The 18,967-nt window shown below is 54.7% G+C and overlaps 1 protein-coding gene across 1 annotated transcript; it reads right to left on the bottom strand.

Annotated features, from left to right (window-relative positions):
• Positions 1-916: 916 nt before the first annotated feature.
• Positions 917-18,967, bottom strand: FAM19A3 (family with sequence similarity 19 member A3, C-C motif chemokine like). Its single transcript, XM_027659975.1, has 6 exons — positions 18,886-18,967; positions 12,774-12,858; positions 12,389-12,507; positions 4,568-4,717; positions 3,520-3,644; positions 917-2,208 (listed from the first exon to the last, which is right to left on the bottom strand). Exons 3-6 carry the CDS (start codon positions 12,504-12,506, stop codon positions 2,197-2,199), a joined length of 405 nt encoding a protein of 134 aa, XP_027515776.1. The 5' UTR covers position 12,507; positions 12,774-12,858; positions 18,886-18,967; the 3' UTR covers positions 917-2,196.

An 18,967-nucleotide genomic window follows, 5' to 3' on the forward strand; every position in this document is an offset into this window, starting at 1 on the left:
GGCAGGGCATTGTGCAAAGGGATGCTCCCACCCCCATCACCCTCTTCCTTGGCTTAATAATCCATCTAGGAATGTTCTGCCTGTTTGTCCAAAGGCAAGCATTGAAAATACAGAGTGGAAAGGTGGAGGACCAGGAGCTGTGGCAGCAGCTTCCTTCCCTGGCTGCTCAGGAGCCAGAGACAACCCCAGCAGTCCTGCAGGCTGCAGCGCTTTCCTCTGAAAAGCATTTACCTGCCAGGAGGGGAGCAGCGATTTTCCTTATTTGTGTACTCTGATGGCGTGATAGCAGTGAGGTCAGCACTCAGCAGAGACACCAAGGGGCTATTTCCTCACTAAACTCTGGATTGCAGTAAGTGAAAAATAAGCGTTGAGGGTGGCTATTATGCCGGCAATAAAATGTTTCTATATCAATGTAGGAGTCACGCTCGACGCTTCCGCAGAGTGGATCCTTCACATTATGAGCCAACTATGGAAATGCTCAGCCAAGCATTGATGCTCCCAGCTGCAGCCCGGTGTTTGCTACTGGAAATAACAGATTTCCACTCTGCATTTGACAGCCTGGGTTCTTGGAAGGGACAGGACTCCAGGTGGGGACCTCACAAACACAGTCTGGGCCTGGGTAGGGGTGGCATCTGTGGGGACGTGGCACTGCAGCAGTGGGAGCTGCCACACCAAGGAGAAGGGACAGGATGAGAGAAGCTCTCAGAGATCATCCTGGAGAGATTAATGCTCTTTTCTCTAGGATCACTATAACCTAATCAACCTTTTGCTGGCCACAACAGGCTGCCAGCTCTTCTCCAGAGCCACCCTTGCATGAACTGGTTGGGATTGGAACAGGCAGGGCAGAGTCCCCAGCACCTCTGGGGGTATGAGAAGAACTCTCAGAGCCTCCCTTAGCTGCTGAGTGAAAAGATCCTTTGCAGAGATTAAAATGAATTTATTATTTCACATTCTGGTATATACATCACATCTGGAGCGGGTACTACATACCCCGTTACAAAAACGTCCCAATAACGAGTCCCACCCGTGGCAGGAGGCTGCACCACACACCAGTGACCCTGGCAGTGCCATGGCCTCCCACAACAGCTCCAGCCCCTCCCGAGCCAGCTTGTCCCTGCATGGGCCACAGATCAGGGCTGGAGGTGATGACCCCACACCCCACAGTCCCAGGGTCCCCAGCCCTGCTGACACTGGGGGCACAGAGCTCGTGCCCTCTCCTCCTCGAGCTGCTGCACCACGGGAAGTGGTGTGTCCTGGAGAAGGTCACGAGCTCAGGGCCGGGAGATGGTACATTTTCCTTTATTTTGGATTAATGCAATAAAACCTGGCTGGGTCTGGGGCCCTGGCTGGGCATCTGCAGGCAGAGAAGGCTCCCCTGCACACGACTCCGGAATTCGATTGCAAACACAAGCAGAAACTCGGTGCCTGGGACTTGCACGGTGGAAAACATTAAATTTGCAGCCTGATTAATGCAATTACCGAGGAAGGAGAAACCAGCAGCATGCGCCATGGAGACATCTCACCATCCCCAGGGTACTGACGGGGTGTCACACCCCCCCTGGCCACACTGCCACGTCTGCCACAGGCAGGTGGAGGGGCAGGGAAAGCCCAGTGCTCCGAGGGTAGAGCAGTCCCCAGTGACTTGGGACCAGGCTGAAGCTCAGGGCCTGCTCCTGGGAACCCCCCAGGCCAGGAGCTGGGAGCCACATGGAGAAGGATCTCACACAACCATTGACTTCCCAATTCCTGACAGCAACTCGGATTCAGCATCTTGGGAGATGGGGAAAGGCGACTCACAGCAATGATTTCAGCTATTCGGAATAAAGCCCATTTTGGGGGCTCGCTGACTGTCTGTCCCTGTATGGTCAACAGCTCTTACATGGCTGGAGTATTTGATTTAAGAGGATTGGAGAACAAGCCCGTTTCTTGGTTGGTGAACATGTCCACAGAGGAGGAGGGGACCGTGGAGTGACAGGAGTCTGGCAGCTGTGCTGGGGTCCCTGCCTGCAGCCCCCGGGGCAGCCGGGGCTCAGCGGATGCTCTGATCTGGTGGTACCTGTCACGGTCCTGCCAGCGGGCACAGGATGGCAGCCCTGGATCATCCCACCTCCACAGGCACCAGGACACGTCCTGCTGCTCACAGGAGCACCAGGACCCACGCCGAGGCTGGTCAGTCACTGCCGCGCTGCACGGGGGCTATCGAGTGACCTGTGGAGAGCAGGAGAAGTCACCCAACACATCCAGCTGACTCCCCACCCAAGAATTACCACCAAACAGCCTTAAGAGGTGAAAATAAGATTTGATCTTTACGTTCATTTGGCGGGGTGGTCGTTCCAAATGTCACCTTACGGATTGTTTGTGTGCCCCGTGCTCTGGCTGCAGCTCCCACTGGGGTCTGCCTGCAGAGGGGACTGTAAGGTGCAAATCCAGCCCCTTGGCACCATTCCAAAGTCACTGAAATCACCCAAAGTCCCTTTGAAAACACAGGTCTGCGTTTCCAAACCGCTGCCTCCCTAAGGGAGAACAAGGGACCCAAAAGGGGTGATGGGAGGATGGCCGTGGAGGGCTCTGCTGGCTGAGGGAGGAGAGCAGAAGCTCCAGAGTGGACCAGGAATGGTCCCAGTGAGAGCCCAGGACAGCAAATCCAGAGCAGAGGCTTTGGGCTATGTTAACAGCTGGGGGAAACCAACCAAACAACAGTAAAATGGGAAAAAGACAACAAGCTCAATGTAGTGCTGCAGTTACTGGTCAGTGATGGATGCACGGGGCTGGAGGAACCTTCTTGGATGCCCATAAAAACACTTGAGCATGAAAGTGCTTTCTGTGCAATAAAATAATAGCAGTAATGAAAAAAACCTCAACATTGCTTAATACGATAATTTTATGGCAGGGGATGTGGGGCGAGGAAAACGAAAGCATAAGGAATAATTACACTCAACACTAGGAACAATGATTACAAAATTATGCAACTGATTAACCATGGCATATATGTAATTACTAATGAGTTTGATAAAATTTTAATTACACCTTGTTCTTTGGGGCATTCAGCAAGCCATGAAAATAATAATCATGTAGTGCTCTGTCACAGATGATTGCCTCAGACAGGGAGTGGGGACAGATTCAGGGCTGTGCCACTGGGGTGGGATGAGCAACGTGTTGCCCTGGAGCAGTGGGAGGTGCTGGGGAGCAACCAGGACACCCTGGGATGGTGGAGACACCCCCATATGTCTGATCAGGGGCTGAGGCACCCAACATCCTCCTCACCGAGCTTCCCAGTGGGAATTATGAATTGGCAAAGCCGTGGGACCCACTCAGGGCTGTGGGAGCTCCTCCAGCACTGGTGACAACCACACAGCCCAGATCCTCTGCTCTGCTTTGCACCCACACCAAACAGTGCCTGCCCTGGAGGAGCCACAGCTCTCCCACAGAGAACTCTTCTGGGGGTGCTTTCCTGGGTTTTGGTTGCCCCAGGCTGGGGAAGACACAGCCAGGCTCCCCCCCCACCTGCCTGGGACGTACCTTGGTCGTCTTCACCTTGTTGCCGCTGCTGCAGCTCCAGCCCGAGAGGTCGGGCAGCACCTTGCACTCCTCCCCGTCCAGGCACGGCTCCATCTGGCACCACCACTTCTGCAGCACGATGGAGGCTGGGGGAGAGGAGGGGTCAGTGGCTGGGCTGTGACCCGGGCCGTGGGGGGCCAGCCCTGCCCAGCTTTGGGTGACTGCAGGAGGTGCAGCTCCCCTCTCCAGCACAGCTCAGGTCGAGGAGCCTTGGTCAAGGAGCTTCTCGTCACCTCCTGGCCTTGCCTGACCCAACTGCTCCACCTGCCTCGGGAACACCCTGTTTTCTCTCACCACCCCGGGTAAAAAGCCTTATCCTCACTCCCAGTGAGAGCACTGCTGTTCAAAAACCCAATTTAGGCTCCACCTACAGAGCAAAGGGACTGTCTCCTGCCACTCTCATCTGTCAGGCTCTTGCAATTCATGCCTCCACCCAGAGCGGGCTCCCCTATATTTGGGAATAAGGACATTTGAGCTGTTGGGGACAACAAGAGCCTTCCCTGTCAACTCATCCTGTCATTCCTGGTGTTGCACACAAATGCACTCACAGGGCACCAGCTGCCAAGGGAGTCAATACCATCCTGGCAGGGGCTGCTGCTGCTCCTGATGGTGATGGCATGTGATGGCATTCAATAAAACATACACAGCTCGAGTTTTGCTTAGTGCTCCTCGCAGGTGATGGTGCTGCACAGCTGCAGTCACATCCCTGCCTCTGGCTGTGGCAGCACAGTGAGGAGACGTGCAGGGATTGATGCTGCAGTGCCTGGTCCCAGTGCAGTGATCCTGGAGCACCATAACCCTCCCCACAGCACACAGCCTGGGGCAACACAGCCACACCAGCAGAGAATGTCTCCAAGATGCTCCCTCTTCCCCAGTGCTCTGCTGAAGGATCCCTGGGCAGGTCCCACCCGTTAATCCCAGCGCCACGGAAGCTCCACAGCAGCCTGACAGTCTAGGAGGATGCAGTCAGGAGTTGCATGGGATGGGGCTGTGGCCATGGGGTACTCACCATCCACGCAGGAGGGAGCTGCCCGTGTTGTCCCTGCCACCTGCCCCGGGAAGCAGGAGCATTTCACTGTCTGGGAGCGCTCCTCGATCTTGTTCTTGTTGCAGCACCGGTGAGCTGCGATCACCTCACACGTGCCGGGCTCCACATGCACTGAGGGAGGAGAAACAGCCACTGTCAGGCCCTGGAGACCCCAGGACACCTCCTGCCCACCCCCCCAGGCAGCTCTGCCAGTGTGTGCCATGACCGAGGCACTGGGAGAGACTGGTGTGGGCAGTGCTGTCCCAGCCTCTGGAATCTGCCTGGGGCTGCTGGTGACATACAGGCACTGGGCACAGCATCTCCCCAGCCCATCCCTAAGGAGAAGCACTGGTCCTGCCCCACACCTCCTGCATCTGAGCTCTCACTCCTAACAGCCCTCACACCCACCCTTACCCACCAAAATTCATCCCCTCTTGCCACAGCCAAGCCAAGAGCTTTATTGAAACTAATGAGCTCATTAGCTAATTGCAGCTGATAATGAGATGCACTTTGCTCTACAAGGGGGGACGGTGCGTTGTGCTGCTTCTGGCTTCAAGCAGAGCACCACCACTCTGACCCTCCAACTACAACCAACACCTCTGTCTGATCATCACCCACCATCCTCTGGGTGGAGGAGGAAGGATCAGGATGGTGTTTCTACCCTGCAGTGACAGACAAATGTCACGGTGTTCATCAGCAACCCAGGCTGCTCTGCTGCTCCCCCCTCCCACTGCCATCAGAATATTAAGGAAGAAAGAAAACTACTGAGCTGGTTGATCACCTCTGAGCTGGTCAGCATCACGAATCAATGCCTTGGCTGGGTAATGGCCCACACAGGCACAATGCAAATCAGCCAAACAGGGCTGGAGAGATTTCATTCCCACGACCCCAGAGATCCCTGCAGGTCCTGCTTAATGAGCGCTGGAGGAGCAGTGCAGAGCCAGGCAGGGACATCCCCTGGGTCACCAGGAACAGGGTTTTATTCCATAACCAGCGGGAGCCAGGCTGGGTGGAGGACGGGGAAGCTGCATCCCTGCAGCGTGGCATCCCAAAATGAATGAAGGTGAACAGGTGTCAGGGCGTCAGACCTGGCTGCTCCACACCCTCAGGACACCTTCCACATCCCAGAGTGCAGGCATGAGCCCCCAGGAGAGCCACTGGAGGAAAGGCTTGGGAAGGGGTGCAGGCAGGACAGGCGAGGCCCACGCAGGCACAATGCAAATCAGCCAAACAGGGATGGAGAGACTTCATTCCCATGACCCCAGAGACCCCTGCAGGTCCTGCTTAATGAGCACTGGAGGAGTGAAGTGTCCTGATGCTGGTGCTGCTGGTACAGGTACCAGTGAGCACAAGCCCACTACCCTCTCCCAGCACACTCGGCTCCAGCAGTCACTCTGACCCATCCTGTGTTTGCCAGCCTCAGCCTGTCCATCCAGCCTCAGCTTCACCCCTGGCCACTGCTGGAGGGTCCTGCTGGGGGTCCCAGCCACACAAAGTGAGGGGGACCAGGGGCAGCTGACCTGTGTCACTGCAAGTGCCCCCGTGGGTGCCCATAACATCCCTGTGCTCACCAGCAAACACTGCCCGGCTTCCAGGAGCTTTTGGAATGCAGACACTTCACCTCCCCAGGGAAAGCTGAGGGAAATGGGATCTCTCCCCGTGGTGCTGAAGGAAATCCCTTTGCCTTGCAGCCACGTTTTCAAATCCCTGCTGGGAAATGATTGTCCAAGTGCAACCTCCTGGCTTACAATAGCTGTGCCAGCTTCCAGCCAAAGCATTCCTTGCCCTTCTCCTGTTTCCACCGTGTCCAAGTGCCAGATAGGGGATGAAGGGCAGGATGTGAGGAGCTGCCCCCAGACACACCTCTGTGCCCTGCAACCCCCAGCACACGGGCAGGACAGGCCACGCAATCACCACAGCTTTAATTTTCTTTATTTATTGTTATTTCACGGTCATTTGCTTTTAATGCACCATCGCTTTCATTTATGCCCATAATAATTACACAATTATCTATCTGGAATATTTTGTAATAGCATCTCTGGCCATAAATTTTATCTTCCCTTTGAAATGCCATAACAAGTCAGCTTTAATAATAAATTCCATTCTTTTTGCATGCAGAAATGGTAGACCTCGGTGGAAGCGAGAAGGAAAGCAACTCATTAATGAACAAACGTGACTGTTATGTTCTGGTTTTATGCTTCATGGGCTTTTTCAAATAATCTGAGGTAGAAACAGAGATCCTTGGCTTCGGCTGCCTGTGAGCCCACATTCCCACCACGCTGTGGTCCGGGACCACAAGGAGTCACTGTCCCACCCTGCACACCCCACCAGGGGGTTTTACACCCTCCAGCCTCAGTGCTCACACGGAGTTGTGGTTTTGACTGGTTTTTAGAAGAGCTTCATTAGCAGAGCTCTTCCCAGGAGGGCTGCCCAGGCGACCCCTCTGCTCCCTCGCACTCCTGCTCTCCGGCTGCTCATTTTCAGCTAATTTAAAAAGGTTCAGCTGAGGGAGAGCCAGGCAGAACTGAGAAATCGCTCATTACAGCCATGCAATAGGAGTTTGCTAACGTGCCAAAGCCCTTTTAATTTGCTCAAAAAGGTGCAGCTCAGAGATAAAGAGAAATTTTCCTCTCCTCTGCCTCACTGCAGCTGGCTGAGCACAGGGCATGGTGGTGCCAGACTCGCAGGCTTGGAGCCTCTGCCAGGGAAGAGCTGCCTACACAGAGCACCCTGCCTGGGCCAGGCACCCAATTGCCCTGGCACAGCCCCACAGCCCACTGGCACAGCCCTACAGCCTCCCTGGGGTATGCACAGCCCCACAGCAAGGGCACTACCGATGGCAGAGCTGGGGGAGCAGCACACAGCCCCAGGAGCCATCCCTCTCTCAGGTCATGAAACACTTCCATCTGCTTAAAGGTCTTGGAATTGTAGAATCACAGAATGGTTTGTGTTGGAAGGGACACTAAAGCTCATCTCGTTCCACCCCCTGCCACGGGCAGGGACACCTTCCACTAGCCCAGGTTGCTCCAATCCCCGCCCAACCTGGCCTTGGACACTTCCAGGGATGGGGCAGCCACAGCTTCCCTGGGCAACCTGTGCCAGGGCCTCACCACCTTCACAGGGAAGAATTTCTTCCTAATATCTACTGTAAATCTCTCATCTTTTAGTTTAAAACCATTGCCCTTTCCATTGTCTTGTGAGCATCCGACATCCTGCCCTGGGGCACAGTGACACTGGAAGTTTGCCTGCTGCCCAGACCCCTCCCGGTGCATCCCTTTCCCAGGCATTCGAGCAGGGGTGACATTCCCGTGGGAAGAGCCATCCCACCTGACACAAATCACCCCAGCTCCTACACACCAGATTCACCCGCTTTCCTGCCCCTCGCCCGCAGCGCCGCGGACCCCGACAGCCGAGCGGGCTCAGGGGTTTGGGAGGCGGCAGCTCCCTCTGCCTCAGACGTGGTGATTCCCGGGATGTCAGCAAGAGACGCTGCTGTTTCCTCGTCGCAGAGGGGGCTGAGCAGCCCCGTGCCGAGGGATTCCAGCAGGAGAGCAGCGCCGAGGGCTTCCCTGCCACGCTGGGCTTTCATGTCCCACGCCCGGGAAGCACAAGCAGAGGGGCTGAGCCCACGTGCAGCGCGATCCATGGGCTCCAGAGCTCCCTGCAGCTGCCTCTCCTCTTGCTGAGCAGCAGGAAACTTGGAACAAAACGCACATCAGATGGATGGTGTGTTTAACACCAACAGCAGGAAACCCCCAGAGAGCCTGGGATAAGTTCCAGAGCTTCTGGCACACTTCTCCCTCCCATTTAACTGGTATTTCCCCACTGGAACCATTTTTAGAAAAAAACGCACCTTATCTCATGGAACCATAAAAGAATTGTAAGAGCGCAGGGCTTTTGAATCCTGCATGCAAAAATGAAATAAAAATGGTGTCCTACTCTGGCTGACCTTTAAGTGAGCAGCAGAACATGGGTTTTTATGGCATAACCTGAAATGACACATTTTGAGTGTCTCGGGGAGCGTGGGCACAGCTCCACATGTTCAGTCTAAAACACTGCTCTGCTTTCTGGTAGAGAGCTGCAAAATGAAGAGAAGTTGGATGCATGCGAGTGCCAGGCAATGCCCAAACCCCTGTGTCAAACCCCCTCCTCCTGGAAGTGTCCAAGGCCAGGTTGGACAGGGCTTGGAGCAACCTGGGCTAGTGGAAAGTGTCCCTGCCCGTGGCAGGGGATGGAACAATATGAACTTTTGTGTCCCTTCCAACCCAAACCATTCCGTGATTCTATGATATGGTTCCCCTGGGCACTGAAATGCTGTTAAAGGGGTTTGGGTGTCCCAGGTGGGGCTGAGCAGCAGGGAGAGGCAGGACGTGGAGGGAGGCAGAGGATCCTGTCCCTGGTGGGCTCTGCTCAAGGGTGGCACAGCCCTGGGGGCACCAGGAATGGAGCAGATCATGGGCACACCCGAGCAGCCAGCGGTGTGAGTGATCTGTGCTCCGCACCCTGCAACAACTCCACTACTAATATTCACTAAATAATTAAAGCCTTAAAATCACTACTGCCTTAGATGCATGTATTATTTAAGAGGGTTTTGGAGAGAAGCAGCCTTGTTTTTATCACTCATTATCACCACATTTCTGTTGGGATTTTTTCACTCTTGTCACCTCGAGACTGCACATCACACTCTGTCCTCACATGTGTGAGTGTGTGCACATCCATGAACTGCTCGTGCACATCCCATCCCTTCACACTTGCAAGCAGAAATCCAAACTCCTGGGCTGTGTTGAGAACAGCTGAGAGTGTTCTGACATTGTGTGACAGGGACACCCTGCAGCTGGGGATGCAGCTCCCGACACACAATCACCCATTCCCCCGGTGCTGAACGATGCTCCCACATCCACCTTGTCTAGAAAGGGTGAATTAGGACAATATTCCACCTTCATGTTAGGGCTGCATGGGACAGAGGAACCAAGGCTTCTCCAAGTGAAGCATCTCATAAGTAAAAGTCACAGAGCTGCTGCCTTCCCTCCTAGCAGTGCTGACCAGTAAATCCCTCTTACAACCTCATCAGAAAGTGGTGCTCTTCTTTCATCCAGAAAACCTCATTTCCCAAAAGCTGACTAAATGCCTTTACTTCGGCTCCAGGTTGAGCAATGAGCATGGATAAAAGCAAAGACAGCACTTTGATTATCTGTTTCAGAGGGGTTTAGTAGGAAGTGCTGGACCCAGACATCCCAGCCTTGTTCATCACAGAGACCTCGCCACGTTACAGGGGGGGTTAAACTGCTGGTGAATCATTCCTCACTGAGGAGTCTCCTATTCCATTTCCAAATGACTGTGGCTCTTTAAACACAACCACACTCCCCAGGAAGCACTGCTCTGCTTGGGCACAGCAGCATCCCCACGTGCTGGGTGGGCTCAGGGGGTCTCAGGCACACGGTGTGATTTTGAGGCTGTCCTGTGCAGGGCCAAGAGTTGGACTTGATGCCTGTGGGTCTCTTCCAACTCAGGATATTCCATGATTCTACGATCAGACCTTACTGCCACAGCCCAAATGTGGTGGCAAACAGAGGGTCTGCAGGTGGGCTCTCTGTTCAAGAAATTCATAAGTTTTCTGGGCTCTGAAACCTTGTGGTAACAATTAAAGCCCTTCCTCTATTATTGCTCATTTTAAGTGGTTTTAGCTGTGAATAAAGTCAATGCTCTAATGGGCTGAAAGCACTTGATGTGTGTGTCCATCAGCACCTCTGACTCTGGGGGTCTCAGGCATTGGTGACACAGAATTCCACACAGAAACAGAACTGCAGCTTCCTTGGACACAAATGTCACTGCCACCGAGGATGCAGCATTATGGAAGTGTGTTTCAAACATAACATTCTCCAAAAACTGTCCCAAATGAAGCAAAAGCACAGGAAAAGAAAATAAAACAAACAGGAAAAGAAAGGCCGTGAACTTGGCAAGCAGAGAAAGAATTCCTGGTTTGAGCTCGTGGAAACACGGCCCAGGAGAGGAGGCAGCCACAGAAGGTTCTTACAGTGCCAGGAAAGCAGGATGGGCAGAGAGAAACCATGTTCATACAGACATAGAGTGGGGTCAAAATTTCAAGTGCTTGCTCCTGGTCTGCTCTCTTTGCTGTGGATTAGAATTTTCCTGAATAAAAAGTACAGGGTTTGGTCCACTGTGGTTAAGTCTGTGTGAGTAAAAATTCCCCAGCTCTCTGCCTGCTGGCACGTGAGTCCCTGAGCCTGGCTGTTCATGGACGAGTGAGATTTATACATAATTCACACCCCAGCAGTACACTTGGGCATCTGCACTTCAAACCTGGGTGAGTTGCTGCTTTATTAATGCCAGGTCTGACTCCTCCCTGAAGAAGCAGCTCCCTGCAAATTGATCCCATGGTGGAGTGGGATTCTCTGGCACTGGGATTGGGCAAGTTGGGTGAACACCTGGCTGTCAGCAGTGCCTGTATCCCAGGGAGTCCTGAGCCAGTGCTGTAAAGTCATCCCAAAAATAAAATTAGTTTTTCCCACATCAGAATCACAGAATGGTTTGTGTTAGAAGAGGCATTAAACCTCATCTTGTTCCACTCCCTGCCATGGGCAGGGACACCTTCCACTAGACCAGGTTGTTCAGAGCCCTGTCCAACCTGGCCTTGAACACTTCCAGGGATGGGGCATCTGGGGTTAGGAGGAGGGAAAGGCAGGTATCTGCTGCCTGGCTGGGTGAGGGAGTCACTCTGGAAGAGGCGTTTTGGTTTTAAACAACGTGGTTGGGGATTACAGGATTAGAACTGCTTTAACTGTCAGGCAAAAATGACAGAAATAGGACAGGGTTAGGTGTGGGGTCAATCAAGAGCACGAGTGGTTTCAAATTAACCCTTAAATGCCCTTTCTAGACAGAGACACAAGAGGCAGACAGCAGGTGCCCCAGGATCACTCCAAGTGTTTGTCTCTGCTGCCCAACTGCACAGTCCTGCCAGTAACACCAGTAGCACCAGTAACACCAGTGCCCACCCACCCACACGTCCTCCCACCATGCACCCAAGGAATCTCCAGCCCTGGACCACTGGGTCACCACCCTGGCATGGCCCATCAGGCTCCTGAACCAGGCAGGGTGGGCACAAAGGGCCAAGCACAACCCCTCAGCTGCTTCCCTTCTCCAGACACAAACATCAGCCATGGGTTCACACAACCCCTCCAAAAAGTCACATCCATGGCACAGAGGAGCATTCCAACACACACACACACAGAGGGAGAATCTCAGATCCACAGCTGGGAACAACAAATGAACATTCCAGAGCCAAGACAATGCTTTCCAGCAAGACTTTCAGTCCTACATCACTTTATACTTGTTCCATCTTTCAAGATGATCTTTGCAACCAGGGGGATGAAAATTTGTATTTCTAACAAAAGCCTGAGGTGGAGAGTGTCCATTGCATAACAAGTGGGGTTTGTGACTCTCATTGCAACTCAGATGGAAAGATTTACATCCACAGCTCACAGACCAAGAACTACTCAGTAATCACCTGAATACACAGATGTATCAGATGTACCCACGGGTCATCCTGTGTGTCTCAGATTTTGCTACAGACATGAAACAATTCACTTTTCAGCTCCTCAGACCAGCCAGACTCACCAAGCCACAGGTTTTAAATGCCTCATATTGGGTATCCACACGTTCTAACTCCAAGGAGCAGCTTTACTGGCCTGTGGCTCCATGTTCCTGCCTCTCTCCGAGGAGCAGCCCAGGGAGTTCCCTGCACACACAGGCACTCCAAGTGCAAATCCCACGTCGCTCCCCTACCTGAATGGCTTCTGTGATGATGGGTGGAGGCCAGTGTCAGTCGTCCCCACAGCGTGGTAAGGCAGAGAGTGAGCACGAAAACCCATTTGCTCAGGCTCTGTATGTCTCTCTCACTCATTCTACCGAAAAGAAGAAGAGATATGTGGAGGAAGAGGGGTGAGGAGGGCTGGGAGGTGCAGCCCCACTTACCAATGCTGATGCACACAGCGGTGCAGCCACTCAACATGCAGGGACTGGGGTGTCCTGGCTGTGGGGACACGGCCCTGGGAGAGGAAGGGATTCACCCACCACCCTCAAGTGGGCTCGGATTTCATCAGCAGCCCAGGCCACTGCAGCAGGACAGAAAGAAACCCCACCAGCAGTAGCACAGGTGAGTGATAGTTACCTTTTACTGGGGATTCACGCTCACATCTGCGCATCTGCCAACCTCAGGTGGGTCAGGTCTTGGCCAGGGGCAGACATCAGCGCATCTGAAAGGAGAAAGAAGGACATGGGCAGTGACACTTGCTGTCAGTGTGAGCCACTGTGTCCCTGGGAGTGGCTGGGGACACCTTAGGCTTGAGCAGCCCCACTTCAACAAACACACTCTTGGGTGGCCATCACACACACCGAAATCTCTCAGGAGCCCAGCCCCTAACCCTGCTCCCCCCTCTGAACAGCAGCAGCAGGACCCGTCCACTGCAGCAGAGCTGCTCCAGGTTTTTACTGCTGAAAGCACAAAATTGGGCCCTTTGTAGTAGGTTATTAACGCAGATGACAAACACTCCACACAGACCCCGAGTGTGTGGGAAGAGCCAGAGTAAAATCAGCAGCGAGCAGTTCCAGGCTCCGCCTTTTCCGTGCGTGGTTACACACCCCCACTGCCCTCGTGTCACCCAGGTCCCTTGCAGTGATGCCCAGGGTTTGGCACTTGCAAACCACTTGCTGACAGACAGATGGATGGACTGATCATGCTGGATCTCCTGGGGTCAGCACCACTCAGGGATCTGAGAAATAGGGCAACTGATGCCTGGTTGGATACACACAGCCCACAGCAGCTCCAGAACCTGCAGCCCAGTGCTCTCCTCTCCCAGCACATTATATTCTTCTGGGGCTGCTTCTCCTCTCAGCACAGCTGCCAAGTGCATGCAACCACACACTCACACTGCATCCATTACCTCTGGACACACCAACAACCTCCCTTGGCACCTCTGTGCACACCAGGGCGCTGCACAGGCACCCCCTCCCACCCCACACAGGGTGCGCCGGGAAGGAGCCGAGTTTTACATCATTTGGAGCCCTTAGGAAAAAATGTAAATCCCCAAAGAGTTGGTATTTTACTGTCGACTGCTCTAAATATGTTTTCTGCACTATTTACAGCCACAGCCCTGCAGGTGGGAACAGCTCTGGGGCTCCACAGGCAGAAGCACTTGACAGCGACGTCACCGCTCGGCATCTGCCAAGTGACGTGGTGACCTCGTGGCCTTGGTTATCACCTCCTGGGGTCTAACCAGGTCCAGAGCAAACTGAGTCCCCCATAAAACTTTAGTGCTGGAGCATAACTCATAACATGAAGGGGATGATGCTCAGCTTGGGGAGAGCTGCCAGGACCAGCAGCCCCTGCCCTGCGCCAACCTCGCACCCACGGTCCCCTCCACGGGCAGCACAGGGTTCCAGCAGTGCAGCAGACAAACCCACACCTCTGAGGGAAGAAATCTTCATTTTTGAACCATCCTCTAAATTTCTATCCACTCTGGACCACGAGACAGTGAAACAGTAGCTCTAATGAAGAGCCAGAACACAAAGTGCTGACATTTTTAATCAAAACAAAGTGATTCGAGGTGGTAAAAAGGGCATTTCTTGTTTTGAAGCATTTCAAAATGAATTGTGCTGTTTTAAACTGACATTTCAAAATGAAAAATGCTTCATTCTAAATTGTTGATTTAAAGTGATATTTTCCACTTTGATTCTCCCATCTGGAAAAAAAAATAATCTGAAAATGTCATCAAAAAATGCTGACATTTGCCCAGAAAAAAAAAAAAAGAAAAGGTATTTTGACTAAAACACATATTTTATGCTAAAAAAGAATTTAGGGGTAAGGAAATGTTCCTAATTAATGCTGTGAGATGGTCAGCTTGGCCAGGAGCAAACGGGAGAGTGGCTGGGAGCATCTTACTTACTGTCCTGGCTCCATCCCTGCCCACTGGGTGACAAGGGACTGATCCTGCTTCAGCCCCTCCGTTGCCAGAATGAACCCAGGATGGGTCAATACGCAAGAAAACCTTAAGGTGATGTGATGAGACTGTGAGACTCCCTCAGGTAAACCCATGTTTAGGTGATCTCCTGCACTCCAGCAGAGTCTTCTCTGCGTGAGGCTTCTCAGAGGGGGATCACACAACAGCCAGCACTGTTGGAGTTCCTTTGGAGACACAACAGCCTACTGTGTAAATATTGATGCCAGCTTAAAGCGTGCACTATTTGCTCAATGACAAAGTAAACAGCTCTCCTGGAGCTGCTCAGCCCTCCATGTGAATCCAGAGGCAGCTCCGCTGCATCCAGTCAGGATCAGGGCGTGTGTGTCCCTCCACCCTGTGGGCACCCCCCTGGCCACGCTGCACCAGGGAGGAGCTGTGCCCCAGCTGGGATGTGCACACAGCTGTCCTGCCCCACCCTGGGGCACATCTGGCAGCCCAGATGTGAGGGCTGCCAGCCAGCCTCTGCATTTCTTGTGGCGGCGAGTCCCCGACGAACATCCCACGTGCCTTTCAGCAGAGGAGCCGGGCTCACACCAGGAGACCCCGCTCTCCTGGCTGCTGCTCCAGCTCTGGCTGCCTCTTCATGCAGAGAGCACAGCCCCGAGCCCCACAGCCCACACCAGAGCCCCTCTGGAGAGCCTGGCCCCAGCTGCTGCCCATGGGACCCTCCAGGCCACGTGAGGTCTCCAGGGGATATCCCTAAACCTCTCAGCCGGACAAAAACCAAGCGCCCCTCTGGCTGCTCCCATCCCACACAGGACAGGGACACGCTCCCAGAGCAAACTATATTTAGCTTGGAAAGGCTGAGCTGTTTGTTGTAGCCAAGGAAGCATAAATAAATCACGTTATCAATAATGCAGCCTGCACTGTCCACAGCACATTCCAAAGGGAAGCTGCCGTGCTGAGAGGAAGGAGCCGCTCCGGCGGCCGAGAGAACACAGGGGGCTCAGGGGAGCACGAGGCTGAGAGGTGCCATCCCGGTGTTCCACCCTGGCACAGGCACTCAGGGCTCCCACTCATGCCCAAACTCCCGTCAGAAAACACATCTCCGCAGAAACTGCTGTTTTGACAGTTGTCAACCCCCGGCGTCGTGAGATTCCAACTACAAATGTTTGGTCTGACTTGAAATTTTTCAGCCTGGAGTGTCAGTTTGAAATGAAGAGTGGTGTTCTGGCATGTCAAAGCACTTAATTTTGATTGAAAGTATCAATATTCACCATTCTGTTACATTCCGTTTGGAATTTTGTGGGATTTTTCATTAAGATTTTTTAGATGATTTTGCCTTGCAGGTCTGAGCTGGGGCTTGAGGTAACTGCCAAGTGCCCAAATCTCTCAGAAGATCAAACTCAGTTGTAAACAGGGTGGCAAGAGATGATATTTCCTTTGTGTAGGCCAGTGTCCCTCCCCATGGGCACACGTGGGCACGGGCCACCACCCATACCAGAGACATATTGAGGTCTCCCAATACAGAGACATCCTGGGAGCAGCTCCATGCTGTCATCCCAAACCCTGACCACTCCACCTGTCACAGCACCTCTGGATTTTTTCCTCTTCCTTCATTAAATCCACACGTGGAACTGCCACCCCCCAGCCAGGACTGCTCCGTGCACAGCTCGCTGGAGCACAGCCCGTGCCCCACGGTGCTAATGAGGGACTCTGTCATGCCAAATTATGCTCCAAGTCCTGCCAGTCTGGAGCATTGTTTGCAAAGGTCCATGTGAGCTGGATAATTAGAGTTAGCAGAATTCCACCCAAAAAGAAGAACGAGAGAGGTGGGGGAGGCTGCTGCATTGGCTGGGTTCTGTGCTGAGTGACACGAACCCTCCTTGCTGCAGCCCCAACCCTGTCAACCTCTGTGCACCTCTGGCCCTGCAGTCCTGCCAGTTTTCCAAGAGCTATTTCCATACTCCTGCTGTTTCAGCATTTCTTGGAACTTGGGCACCTTCGTTTGAAGCTTTGACCCAACAGAGCACAACCTGAAGGTCGGCAGTGCCAGGCAGCTCCACATCCCGGCCACAGAGCGGGAAGGAAAACCTGGCCAGAGCCCACGGGCACAGAAATCCTCCCACACCACTGGGGATGTTATGCTGCCCATTGGAGAGGGGGATTTTATTTTAGTATTTCCCTGAAGCAAATGTCCCACTGGGCAGGACATGGGGATGGGTTGCACACCCAGCCCGAGACCACCCTGAGCATCCCTGTCCATAGCTGGAAAACCTCAGGACAGCAGTGGCTGATCCCTCCATACAAAAGAAGGGCTGGACCCGCAGAGCTCTCTGCCTGCTCCGTGTCTGCAGGTGCAGCCCAAGGGAACGTGTCCTTCCCTCACCCCCAGGCACAGCTCCATGGGCTGCACAACAGCCAAGGCAGCGGTGTGGAGAGGCTGCTGGGTTTCCAGGGAAGCTGGTGCCTCCTTGGAAGATCCTGACAAGCAAAGAAACACCTGGGAAGGCACAGTACAGGCTCTGGTATGGTCAGCAGCCTGGCTCAATCCCTGCTCCCTCTGCAGCGCTGAGGATGCTCCGTTAGAGGCAGAGCTGGGAAGTTGGAGCTCCCATGGTCACAGAGCTGGGGCAGCACTGAGGGAGCTGGATGGCCCCTTGGAGCACCACTGATGGGAGCTTCACGCAGCATCTCCCACACCCTGCCACACTCTGAGCTGCCCAAAGGCTGTACTGCTCCTCCCCGAAAGGAAAACCCCACTGCAGGGAAGCCTGGCCCAGCCCCAGAGCTCCAGGTTGAGCCAAGTCGTTTTGCACACTTCATTTTAGCTCTTACTCAGGTCACACTGACAGCAGTCCAGCCCCACAGCTGTGTTTGTGAGGGCAGCAGGAAGCATGTACCCTCTGGCCAGGCAAAGAGGTGTCAGGGGAGCACAAAGAGAGGCAGAGGACTCCTTCCCCCAAATGTGCTCTCTCATCCTCTTCTCCACGCTGATTTATTTCCAGCTTCTTGCTCATTCCTCCAGCGTCTGCAGCATTTCCTTCCCAGCCAAGGTGAGCAGAAGAGTTTTTAATTCCACCCAAGCACAGGCCTGTTCCTGCTCCCTCACTCAGTGGATCCCACCATGCCACTGCCACTGGCATCTTGAAGGTCAGCTCTGCTGACAGCCAGAACCTCTGCTTCGTCCAGTGCCAGGATTGTTCCCCAGGAGTTACAACATCTCACCTGTGCAGGCTCCTTGCTGGGGTGTGGGTGCCCAAGTGCAGATCAGCTCTCTCAGGGCAAGAGCACCCACACACTGAACAGCCCCCCAAGCCTGGCACTGCAGCAAAAGGGATGGCTAATGGGCAGGAGGAGGAGACTCCTGCTTCCCTGCCCGGCACCACGGCATGGACCAACTCGTGCCCCACTCCAGAATGGGACTGGCACAGCTCACACTCTCCTCTGGGCCACTGAGCCTCCACTCGTGGGTGAGGGGGACACCTATCCTGTGCCCATCCTGTGCCCCTCGAGCCACCCCACGAGGCAGCAGAACCCCAGTGCCTCTTCCCCACTCCAGCCGGGCAATGGACTAGAGGAGCTATGGCAGAGATGAAGGAAGCAGAGGAAGATGGAAGCCACCATCCCATCCTGTCCTGTCCGAGGCTTTGGTCACACAGACAGCTTGCACCGAAGGCAGCAGCGGTTGCGATTCACGGCACCTTCCAGGGAGAAGGAGCATCTTTGGCTGCAGAGCTTGGGGTCTCTCCAGCGGTGTTTTGCCTCTCAGAACGGCGAGCGGTTTCGCAGGGTGGGCAGAACCGTTTCACCGGGGCAAACAGCCCCCCTGGTCAAAGCCCACCCCCGCAGCCGGTGGTCGGACCGGGCCTCGCCGGGTCCGAGCCCCCTCCGCGGCAGATCCCCCGCCACAGGGCGGGCAGGGACCGGGGGCGCCGCTGCTGCCGGAGCCACCGCTAACGGGGCTCGGGGCTCAGGGCAGCGCCGGCCGCGAGAAACTCACCGTGGGGACCCTTCCGAGCCCCGCACGGGCTCCGGGGAGCCCCGGGAGGCGACACGGGATCGGGGCACTCGGGGACCGGGCAGTGACGTGCGGCAGCCGGGCCGAGCCGGGAGCCCCGAACCGGCACCCCGGTACCGCCGCTGCCCGCTGGCAACACCGATCCCGGCGGCTCCCCCGACCACCGCTCCCTCTCCGGGGCTCAGCGTCCCCTCGGAGCGGCACCGGGCCGTGGCGCGGGGCCCCGACGGCGTTCGGCAGCGCGGCGGGAGCCGCCCCGGGGGTCCCTTCGCGCTCCCCTTCCCCAAACTTTCCGCACGTACCTGCCGGTGCTGCCCTCGGTGCGGGCCGGGGTCGCCGCTGCCCATGGCCGGGGGGGCCGCTCCGCTGGGTCAGCGCCGCCTC

Source organism: Corapipo altera, unplaced genomic scaffold (assembly GCF_003945725.1).
Source record: "Corapipo altera isolate COAL_440 unplaced genomic scaffold, ASM394572v1 77b, whole genome shotgun sequence".
NCBI classification, from domain to species: domain Eukaryota; kingdom Metazoa; phylum Chordata; class Aves; order Passeriformes; family Pipridae; genus Corapipo; species Corapipo altera.

What these genes read in the sequence shown, in the direction of transcription:
- FAM19A3 (XM_027659975.1), bottom strand. Translation starts at nt 12,506, where the DNA reads ATGAGTGAGAGAGACATACAGAGCCTGAGCAAATGGGTTTTCGTGCTC. An exon ending in TCATCACAGAAGCCATTCAG is followed by an intron (nt 4,718 to 12,388) that starts GTAGGGGAGCGA and finishes CTCCTCCCTCAG; the next exon opens with TGCATGTGGAGCCCGGCACG. An exon ending in AGCTCCCTCCTGCGTGGATG is followed by an intron (nt 3,645 to 4,567) that starts GTGAGTACCCCA and finishes CCTCTCCCCCAG; the next exon opens with CCTCCATCGTGCTGCAGAAG.